Source organism: Erigeron canadensis, chromosome 3 (assembly GCF_010389155.1).
Source record: "Erigeron canadensis isolate Cc75 chromosome 3, C_canadensis_v1, whole genome shotgun sequence".
Lineage (NCBI taxonomy): Eukaryota > Viridiplantae > Streptophyta > Magnoliopsida > Asterales > Asteraceae > Erigeron > Erigeron canadensis.
Window position 1 is genome coordinate 22,858,746 of NC_057763.1, and position 12,033 is coordinate 22,870,778.

Consider the following 12,033-nt stretch of genomic DNA (forward strand, 5'->3'; position numbering starts at 1 on the left):
ATAAACTTTTTACTGTATCAAAATGTAGTTTTTAAGTGTTCTCACCACGTTCTTATTTAAAGGTTATTCTTATTTGATTGTCCCCCTAAGATGTGATATATATATATATATAAACACAAACAAGGACCCTTATTTTGAGAACCTATTTTTTTGCAAGAACTGGAAGAACTCTTAAATTATGCATTGGATTACATGTTTTTAAAGTTCATTCAAGTGTGAAACGTTATAAAAATATATATTGTAGAACAAAGTTTTTTTCAAGACCTTACATATAGCCGTTTGTTCACATGTGAACAGAAACGTGAACAAATTCATTCACAAGTTCACCCTATGCTAGAAGGTTTTCAAAAATATTAATTCTACAATATACATTTTTATCGTGTTTCACATGTGAATGAAGTTTAAAAATATGTGATCCAATATATAATTTCGGAGTTTTCATGGTTCTTGTAAAAAAAATGGTATTCAAAATAAGGAAAATCCATACATCCCTTCAAACTCCGAACACAAAGACAAAATTTGTAATACGTTTTTAATGGTTGTTAGTGGTTTGAACCAAAAGTATTGACGAAGCATGGAAGTCAGGGATAGAATTTGTATTTTTGTGAAGTTGGGGATGAAACCTGCAATTTAAGACCAAATCTAGGACGAAAATTGTAGCTTATCTATAAAATTGAAGTTGTTTAGACACCTAATTATAGCATTAAGGTATCTATAATTATATATATATATATATATATATATATTTGCTAAGTTCTATAGTCGTACCAATAATTGCCATATAAGATCATACTTCATAAAACTCTTGATAAACTCATCATCACTATGTCGATATTGATCAAAAACTTATATATGTGTTTCACGAAAATTACATATTAAAACATTGTTGAAATTCATTTAAGTATACACGTCTTTATAATCTTGGACCTTATTCTGCCACATTAGCTTCAATAGATAAATCTTCAAGATGACATAGTTCTTGATCAGGCGTCATGTTTTCTCAAAGGGAGATGATCTGTACACCACCTGTTTTTGACCGTACAACACTAAATGTGTTTAAGAGTGTTGTACAGTACAATACTATATAGCATGTTTGGTGGTGTACGGTCAAAATCTGGTAGTGTACAGATCACTTCTCTTTCTCAAAGGGTTTAGTATCTGTGAGTGTAACAACTATGCACGAATGTTTATAGTGTAAAAAAACTAAAGTTGTGTTCATTGTATAAAATAACTTTCAAATCTTATCTATTGTATGTAATCGGGTATACGTGGCAACTATATAAGCCGCCACTTGTAGGTTTTTGATTGGTTGAAAACAAACAATAGACAAGATTTGAAAGTTATTTCATACAATGAACATAACTTTAGTTTTTTCACACCATAGACATTCATCCATAGTTAATTAAATTTGAAAATGCTAATCCCATTCTCAAATGATATGATGTCTTTAGTTTGAAACATCCTTAAATAGACCGTCACTGACATCTTCATATATCATCTCAAACAACTTCCTTCTACAGATATTTTTTCTAGGATATATATTATCAAATATCATAATATCTAATAACAATCATAATTTATCATAATATCCTCCTTAAGTAATATCTCAAATGTTTTAGCCACTCATATGTCAAATTCTTAAAGCTATTAGATTAATCCTAACAAGACAGAAAAATCAGATATTTAATCTCACTTTATCAAAGAATAAAGAATGAGATAACTAAAAGATATCATTCTTAATCTATCACTAAAGTAAATAAATCACTTCAAAATGTACAACTGAGATTTCTAAGGTTTTAAAGTTGTAAACAATCAACCCAACTAGAAGTAAAAGTTAATCAACTTGCGTTCAATATAATGGTGTTGGTGACCAACTTTTAAAACAAGCTGATGAAAATATTAATATGTTAACTTATCTGCAAAAACTATTTGAAAAGTAACTTAATTTGTTTGTCGCTCGACTCCTCCACAATCATCAAGTTAGCTCGATTTAAATGAGCTCTTAGCCTCTTAATTGCTTAACTAGCTCACATCTCAAATCTCAACTTATGGTGTTGTTTGTTGAACTTGATTGGCTTAATGAGTAAGGGTCTTATAAATAATGACTTAAGTGAAAATTGCTATTTTTAAAATTGCTATTTTTACCAATTGCTTCATTATCATTCACTTTTTGGATATTATATTTCGGAATTTACAAAGGGGGCAAATTGCTATTTTTAAAACTCGAATCAAATATACACATATTTTCATTCTTAATTCTCTAGATTGTATCATAGAGATTCCACGCAAAATTGTTCTTATTCTTAAATTTCCCCAATACATTTTTATTAAGACAGCACTTAATAAAAAAAGAAAAATACAAACAAGCCCGAGTTATATGCTTTTATAATTAGTAGTGCTTATAAAAGGTCTTAGATCAAGGTATGAATACATCGTTTATAATATCTTTGTTAGTGCATTCTAATATAAAAGTTATAGATATAGAAAAGTAAAAAGCCAATGTTTGCTTAATATACAATCAACCAAAGTGGTCTTGACGACCGAATATTATATCTGAAAATGATGTGTTCTGTTTAACCTTAATAATCATATAAATAGATTTCATAAGATTCAATGTGACACTTGCGATTTACTTATGAAAAGTGAAATCCCATTGGATATGCCACCAAGATTCATAACCAATATAAAAGCACACATTATTTGATTTATATGTACAACATTTTCAAAGTTATAACTTTCAATACTATATATATGAAGGTATAGTTCCAAAACAAAACAATCCATCTAGAAATTTTCTTTCTTTCATTTAGCAGTGTAAAAAACCAAACCCGAAAAGAAACTTATGGCCACTTTACATCATCGTAGTCTTCTTGTTGATGATTCGGTCTTTTCTTCTCCCCCACAGCACAATGCTACGAACGTTACAAACTCAAAAGACATGAAACTCTTAATTAATATTCTATGGATGGTCTTGTTGTGTGGAATGATAGCCTCTTTCGGAGTGTTTCAAATTTTGCGTTATGTTATTCAACGTAGACGTACACAATTGACAGCACAAACATCTGAAAACTCTCTTGGTCTTAAGAAATCAGTTGTTACAAAGATGACAACACGGGTGCTCGGATCAGAAGTGAAGATTTTTGTCACAGAGTGCAGTATTTGTCTTGAGGATTTTGTTGATGGACAAAATGTTCGAGTGTTACCACATTGTGGCCATGAGTTTCATGTTAAATGTGTAGATAAGTGGTTTGAGTCACATTCTTCTTGCCCAAATTGTCGCAATTGTTTGCTTGGACAAGTGGCTACTTGTTGCGTTGTTATACCACTAGTAGTAGTTGTCACCTCTAGCGATAATATGGTTTAAATTTAGTGTTCAAATGATCACATTACTTGATTAATATTGCAATTGTTTACCACTTCTAGTTGTCAAATTAGAAGAAATGTAATATTGATTGATCCAAAATGTAAATAGAAGAAGGATGTATTTCGTTGATGACCTTGTGTTAAGTGTTAAGTATTTTAAATTAATCTAATTTTAGTAGTCGGTTGTCATGTAGTAAGAGGAAACATGATTTAGGGAGAAAATATTACAAATGGTCCCTGTGGTTTGTCATATTCGTATTTTGCCTCCTGTGTTTTTTTTTTCGTTGCAAATGGTCCCTGAATTTTTCATTCTCGTTGCTGCAGGTCCTTGATACTAACTTCTGTTAGTTTAAGCCGTTAAACCCCTCACGTGCAAATCACGTGAGGGTAGAATCGTCATTTACCGCGTTTGTTCTTCCCCATTACAACTTTACAAGCATCTGTATCTCTATGTCCTCTATCGAATATCTATATCTAGCACAATCATAAAATCATTATAAAAAAAAATGAATTTAATACCAAATAATGGAATCTTTATCTAATCTTTGGAAATTCTTTTGAAAGTGATTGAATTAAGCCTTGAAAACAAACTTGTTTTCATTGAAGCATTTTGTCAAACACCTGGTGTGCAACTTTCTACCACTGATTTCTATATGAAATTGGAACCAATGTTATTGCCCAAATGCAAGAATCAACCAAAAAAAGAAGTAGGATGAGATTTATCTTCATTTTCACTTCAAGTTTTTTGGTAACTTACCTTGTTCTTTGAATTTTGGAAGGTTGAACTATATATGGATTTCGATCTAATGTTATGACGGACACTAGGATGGAATATTAACAACACCAGTCGATGTCACGTAGCTTGATCTTGTCTGGACCATATGAAATAACAGCAACTCGTGGCCTTGCAAACGTTGCTTTTATAATGAGTTTCGCAAAATCAGTATGTCGGTTGGAGGGTTTTGAAGACCTATGCAGGACATGTTCTTTAGGAAATGATATTAGCCATAAATAGGATGGACAAGTCACAAGTGAAACTCACCCAGTAATGGATTTCTAAAAGATTAAAGATTGAAAGAAGTTTTATACAAAAATCAAAGTGTGACTAAATATATATATACACAATAAATATAAAAAGTATGCGTATATATATAATATTATTAATTAAAAACTTTTATTATCACATACAGTCCCTATAGTTGTTAAAATTACGATTATTCCCTCTTGCACGTGAGGGGTTTAACGGCTTAAATTAACAGAAGTTAGTGTTAGGGACCTGCAGCAATGAGAATGAAAAATACAAGGACCATTTGCAACGAAAAAAAATACAAGGGGCAAAATGCAAATATAACAAACCACAGGGACCATTTGTGACATTTTCTCTAATTTAGGACTTGGCTAATAGCCTAATACAGTAATATCCTTACTCAAGCAAAGAGGAATTACAGTTACGAGTTACCCAATCTGCCAATCAGGTCTTTCACGTTTTGGACGGACCCAATAGCTTAAGCCCACTAGGAAATAGCCTAGAACCCCACTTTGGTAAGGTCCCCAAGTTTATATGTTAGGTTTTGTTACATGGACTTTTATGTTAAAACAAAATAAGGAAGCCCATAACACAACAAGAGTGACTTTAATTGGTTTAATGCTATAATCAATCGATCTCCGACATATTTAAGAGAATTAAAAAAGGGTTATATTAGTTTAGTTGTCCAAGATAATATGAAACTATGAGTACTGTACTATTTATACACCATTTCAAAACAAATTAGATGACGGGTTCAATACAATAATCGTCCCCATGGTTTGTCAGTTTGCAGTTTTCATCCCTTTATTAACTTTTTGGCCAAAATCATCCATGTAGTTTTAAGTTAAAACAAAATAAGGAAGCCCATAACACAACAAGAGAGACTTTAATTGGTTCAATGTTATAATCAATCGATCTTCGACATATGTAAGAGAATTATAAGAGGGTTATATTAGTTGTCCAAGATAATATGAAACTATGAGGGCTGTACTATTTATACACCATTTCAAAACAAGTTAGATGACGGGTTAAATACAAAAATTGTCCTCGTGGTTTGTCAATTTGCAGTTTTCATCCCTCTGTTAACTTTTTGGCCATTAGCCAAAATCATCCATGTGGTTTACACTTCTTCCCTACTTCTGTTAAGTACCCCCGTGTGCAAGTCACGTGAGGGACATTTTCGTGATGAACAAATGTCCGAATTTAAAAAGAAAATAATATCAGGGATGAAAATTGTAAAAAGAACAAACCATATGGATGATTTTAAAGAAGTGAGAGGAAAAGTGAAGTGAAATGATGAAAATGCCTTTACGTGACTTGCATATGGATGAAAATTGTAAAAGGAACAAACTATAGGGATGAAAATTGTAAAAAGAACAAACCATAGGGATGACTTAAAATAAGTAAGGATGAAGTGCAAACCACATGGATGATTTTGGCCAGAAAATTAACGAAGGGGTAAAAACTGTAAATCTGACAAACCACGGGGCCCATTTTTGCGCTTAACCCTTAGATGACATATAAGCAATGTGGACCCGTTACTATATGACAAGGAAAAAGACGTTTATGAAAGATGAGATGAAATCCAATATTGCTCTCTCTTCTTACATTTATTACTCCATTTTGTTTAGTTGTACATATTATTCCTTTAATCTTTCTACATTTATCTACTCCCTAATTATTTTACTCCATATTTTTTTTATATTTTTCTACTCCCTAATATTATACTTTCTTTTGTTTAGTTGATAAAAGAAATGCAGATAATTAAAAAGTGCAGCCGTACAAGTAACAAAAGAAGTGCAAATACTCTATAAAACAAGTGCAGGTACTTTACTTTTTGTCTTTTGCACTATATCAACTGTTTCTAAGCGCCTGGACGTAAAGAAAAATAAAACGAAAGTGAAGGGGAGACAGCAGCTTCAATAGCTTTGGCTTCTGGTCTTGGAGCATGAGTATGTTCACCCAAAGTGAAGAGTTGCCCAAATGTGCTAATAAAACAAAATGCATTCCATGTTTAAACCTTAAAACTCGTCACACTTAATTTGTATGCTAATGGAAAACCTCTAAAATTGATCTCGCCTAATGCCCCCAAAAAAGCTAAGCCTACGCACGTCATATAGAGAGGTGACATATAGGCAAATTATAAAGAGAAATTAATAGTTACTTAATCCCGTCTTCTATTAGGTCCGTGTTAAAAGGAACATGGTCACTTCAAGAATATTAAGATTTAGTAAGAAAGCTCTACAGTAAGGACACTAAATCTTCACTAAAAGCCGTTAAAAGACAAAAAGAGTGGGCCTAATTGATTTTTTAGTTTGACCAGAGATTGAGCAAGGACATTGTCATCGCAAGACAATTATTACTTTTTTAAAATTATTTAATCTGTTTGACTCGTAGTCAAAACATGTAAGAAAAGTGGGACCAGAACTATAATGAGGATTATGCATAGATATGGTTAAAGTATTATGTAGTTTTAGGTGCTGCCTTTGGTTAAAGTTAGAGTTATTCTGCATAAATGACTCTAGATTTGTATAACAACGGGTTGCAATTATATAGGATAAAATGAAAGACCTGTTGAAAGAGCAAGAAAATGCAGCTAATCCATTGACTGAGAAGTAGATCATGAAGCAGGTTTTCGGTAAGAAATGCGAGTTTGATAGGGGTATTGGACATGTTGTACCTGGTTTGTCCCGATACTTTTCATCATCATCATCAAGTCCCGGACCATCTACCTCACTACCACTTGTCTACACCCAAGAACAACTCGATGAAAAGTTAGCAAGAACAAAGAGAAGATGCACTCGCCTTGCTACTCATTTGAAAGACGTTGTTAAAGGTTTGGCATATCACAATATTGTGATTGAATCAGATGGTCGCGAGAACGTCGACTCCGACTCTGACTCTCTGGCTCTGGCTCTCACTAGGTTATTCCCATGCTAGACTTATGAACTTGGATCTTTTGTCAATTCCTTTTGAAACTTGAATTTGTTGTTGGCATGTTCTAACTTTATTTTGAAACAAAACTCTAAGTAGGTTATCCCCATGTTATCCTATTAACTTAGACACTTTTTATTTTGTAGTCACTAGCCTGAATTAGTGTATTTTGTAGTCACTAGCCTGAATTTGATGGTGTTATTTGATAGCATGGTTATGTTATGAATGCATGTCATATGATGAATATTGTGGTTGTATGATTTTGATGATATTGTTGTCTTTGTTTGATGAAAATATGGAATGCAAAACAGGTATTGACCCGGAAAAATTTTGGGCGGAAAGCTGTATTTACAGCAATATGCTGCTGAAATTTTGTAAAATTTAGCAAAGACCAAATACTCTCTAAAGAATTTAGCAAGGACTAGAAAAAATATATTAAAAAAGTTATTTAACATACAGAGAGGACTTTGTCCTTGCTATATATTACGTATTCAGAGTTGTCCTTGCTATTAGTCGTTGACCGTTCTTGCTAAAAGCTTTTAGCCACGATCGGCGACGATGATTCAGAGAGGTATGTCCTTACTGTAGATTTAGTAAGGATTATGGTACATTTAACAAGGACATTTTTCCTTGCTAAAAGTCGATTTTCTTGTAGTGGGTGTCTACGTAGTTCAAACAAGTACATCTGATGACTTTAGAGACCTTTATATACTGTAGATATTAATAATTAAGTTAATTAGTGAGGTGAGGATGACAACTGAGTGAGTATTGTTACGAGGAGACATAATCTGTAACAATGAGTCTGATCGTTATTTAATTGCGGTTTTTAATTTGTTCCGGTTAAATCAACATACATTGAAGAGAAACTCTAGTAGATCTTCAAGACTTCAAACCCATATATTCAAATGCGCCGGGCCTGTTTTAACCTATGTTGTAATAGTAACAACCCAGAACCCAAGTCATATAGACAAAAGATATTAGTAAAATGATAAAAGTTGGAGGCTTATAATTATTTCATTCTGGGAACTAAAAAAGTGTAAAAAACCAGTGTTGCATATATTTGCATCCACCACCAACATATTAACAATTTCATTAAGAAATAAGAACAACAAAATATATACAAGCCTCAACCGGCCTTTTTACTTTTCATACATCTTTTTGTACCCATGATGTACCTTTCTAGAATATAACTTTTTGGTCGACCTCTGTATGTCTTTTCTAGTGAATATGATTTCCATTAATTAGATAATAATATTACTCACTTTTTCCTTTATCCTCCACCTTTATAAGCTGATTAGACAACTAATTATAAAATTTAAGTTGATTAGGCAACTAATTATAAAATTAAGGTATCTCCCATAAAAGTTTTATAAGAAACTCATCATATCAATATACATATATCTCTTAAAAACTTATAAATGTGTTTCAAAAAAAATTAGATTTAACTTATTGTAGAAATTCGGATTTACATCTTGGACCTTGTTCCGCCATATAAGCTTGAAAGTAGACGACCATCGTCAAGGTGCTATAGTTGCTAGGCATCATGTTTTCTCAGAAGATGTATCAAGTTCAAAACCTCCCTAAGTTAACATCGTGATTGAAATTCATCGCGTAATTAAGAACCTTTAATGCTTAACTGATTGGTCCGGGCATGTTGATAAAACAAGTTCTATCATATCTTAAATCTTTGATATGTTTCAAATATTTGGTTGACCCACTTGGGAGGATCCACCTGGGTTCGAGTTCCACTTCTCACATTTGTGAATGTGGATTAATAGGGGTTTTCCGAGAGTCTGATTTCAGGCATAATGTGTAATTTAGGAGTTGAAGTAGAATACTATGTCGTTAAAAAAAAAAAATCATATCTATACTATAACTAAAAGAGGAGGTTGGGGTACACTTGACACCTCTTAAAGCTCTTTTTAGCCCTAAAATTTTCTCTTAATTACTCTAGAGGTCTCTCTTTCTTTTTAATTTTTTTTATTTGCTTATTAAATAGATAATTATATTAAATACTCTATCATAAATTTTTTTCTATCAAAACAAAACCTTTTAAATTTTAAAGATATATAATATCCTTAAAACTTTCCCAATAAATTATAATATATACAACCTAAATTTTTTTCAATCATTCTCATTCATATTATTTCTCTTCTTCATATCTTTAATAAACAAATTAAGTAATTTTGTAAAAAAAAAAAACACATTTTTTATATCCTTTTAATTTTATTTTTGGATATTATTCGTGTTATTTTATTTTTAGATATTGATTGTTAAGTTATTGTTAATTTTCACCTTTTTTAATTTAGTTTGTTGTTAGTTTTAGTTTGATTGTGGTTTCTTTTTCTACTACAAAAGAGTTTATTCTGTTAAATTTGTTTTGTTAATGTTGTTATTTTTTAACTGTTTTATTGTTTATTATTTTGATATTTACCTTTGATATATATATATATATATATATATTGAATATATCCATCTATCAGACGAGTCTGAAAACTAATACGAGTAGTATCTAGGAACAATCATAATAAGTTATCACAATATACTCATATTAAGTAATATCTCAAATGGTTTGGCCACTCATATGTCCAAATCTTAGGACCCTAGCCTTGACGACTTTATAAAAATCATATCATAATTTAAACCTAATAAGACGGAAACAATCAGTTAATTAATCTCACTTTATTAAAGAACAAAGAATGAGATAACTAAAAGATATTATTTTTTATTTTTTATCTATCACTCAAGTAAATTAAAGAAATCACTATAAAATCTATAACTGATCTTTTTAAGGTTTAAGTGGTAAACAATTAAATGAAACACACTTGCGACCCAGCTGGAAGTACTTGTTAATAATGTTATCCAAAGTAGTTCTAAAGTGCAATTGGCAATAATATATTTATATCTAAAGGTATTTCTAACTCAAATTGGGCCAAGTAACATGAACTTTGGTGAAAAAAAGAGAGATTGGGTTCAAGTCCCGCATGTGATAAAAAAAAAATATTGAGGTTTGGGTCAATTTTGTCTCATCTAGTGTGGACAGGGTTCCTACTGTGGGTGGTTTTTGGGTCCACATTTTGGGAATGGAGATCATCGGGTGTATGCCGCTAAAAAAGAAATTTTGGAATGTGAATGTTTAAAAGTTACTCAAGTGACTTGAGTTCTAATAAGTTTTTTTTTTTTTTTAGTTCAAATAAGTTTTATACTCGTGTTTAAGCTTAAACTCAACGATTTCATTAGGGAAGTGGTATAGGGCTTGATACATGTTTATGAGTTTATCTATTTCTAAACTTGGTTGATTAAGAACTTTTAAGCCAAAATTGTTTGTTTAAGAGATCAAACTTGAATCTCGTCACCTTTCTTGAGCCCAAGCTCAAAATTAGAGCTTAAAACATATGTTTAAAACTCCTTGAAACTATGCTTATTCGACTAGTAGTAAGTAAGTAAGCATTCAGTGTCATCTTCCACTTATTTTCGGTCCCAATATCTCGAGGGTGTATGAGGGAGGTTAATTAGAGCTTATTCAAGTAATAGAGTTTGATTATTTTCATTTATCCGCTGAAACTATTTGAAAATTAACTTTGTTTCTTGCTCGACTCAAGCGGCTCGATTTAAACAAGCTCTTAATTGCTTAACTAGTTTACATCCCTTTTTATATCTCAAGTTAAGATTGTCGAGCTAAGATTTTAGAATTTGTATGTGATTATAAAAGGCCTTAGATACGAGAAATGAATATTTATATCAGTTCGATATACTCCGTATCTTTTTTAGTGCAGTTAAATGTATTATAAAAGATTATAGATCGATATTAGATAGGTAATAAGCAAAACTTTGCTTAACATACGATCAATCAAAGAGTGGGCATGACGAACCAATATTATATATATCTGAAAATGATGTGATATGTTTAACCTTAATAATCAAATAGATTTCATAAGATTCAATGTGAAACTTAATTGCTATCTACTTTGAAAAGTGAAATCCCATTGGATTTGCTAACAAGATTCGTAACCAATAAAAAAGCACACATTATACTATATTTAATGATTTACGATTATACATACATTTTTTACAAAGTTCCAATACTATATATATATGGAGGTATAGTTCAAAACGAAATTAACAATCCACAAATTTTCTTCCTTTGATCCTTTCGTTTAGTAGTGTAAAATACCAAACCCGAAAAGAAACTTATGGCCACTTCATACCATCGTAGTCTTCTTGTTGGTTCGGTCATTTCACCCCAACAAAACAATGCTACCAATGTTACAAACTCAAAAGAGATGAATCTCATAGTTAATATTCTATGGATGGTCTTGTTGTGTGGATTGATAGTCTCTTTTGGAGTGTTTCAAGTGTTGCGTTATGTTATGAAATGTAGACGTGCACAATTGACCACACAAACATCTGAAAACTCTGTTGGTCTTAAAAAATCTGTCGTGACTAAGATGGCAACACGGGTGCTCGGATCAGAAGTGAAGATTTTAGTCACGGAGTGCACTATTTGTCTTGATGATTTTGTTGATGGACAAAATGTTCGAGTGTTACCACATTGTGGCCATGAGTTTCATGTTGAATGCATAGATAAGTGGTTTGAGTCGCATTCTTCTTGCCCAAATTGTCGCAATTGTTTGCTTGAACACGCGGGTACTAGTCGTGTTGTTATACCACCAGCCGTAGTTGTCACCTCTAGAGAAAATATGGTTTGA

General features: G+C 31.7%; 1 protein-coding gene across 1 annotated transcript; it reads left to right on the forward strand.

Moving 5' to 3' along the window:
• Window positions 1-11,517: 11,517 nt before the first annotated feature.
• Window positions 11,518-12,033, forward strand: LOC122591702 (RING-H2 finger protein ATL74-like). The gene has a single exon (XM_043763951.1). It carries the CDS (start codon window positions 11,518-11,520, stop codon window positions 12,031-12,033), a length of 516 nt encoding a protein of 171 aa, XP_043619886.1.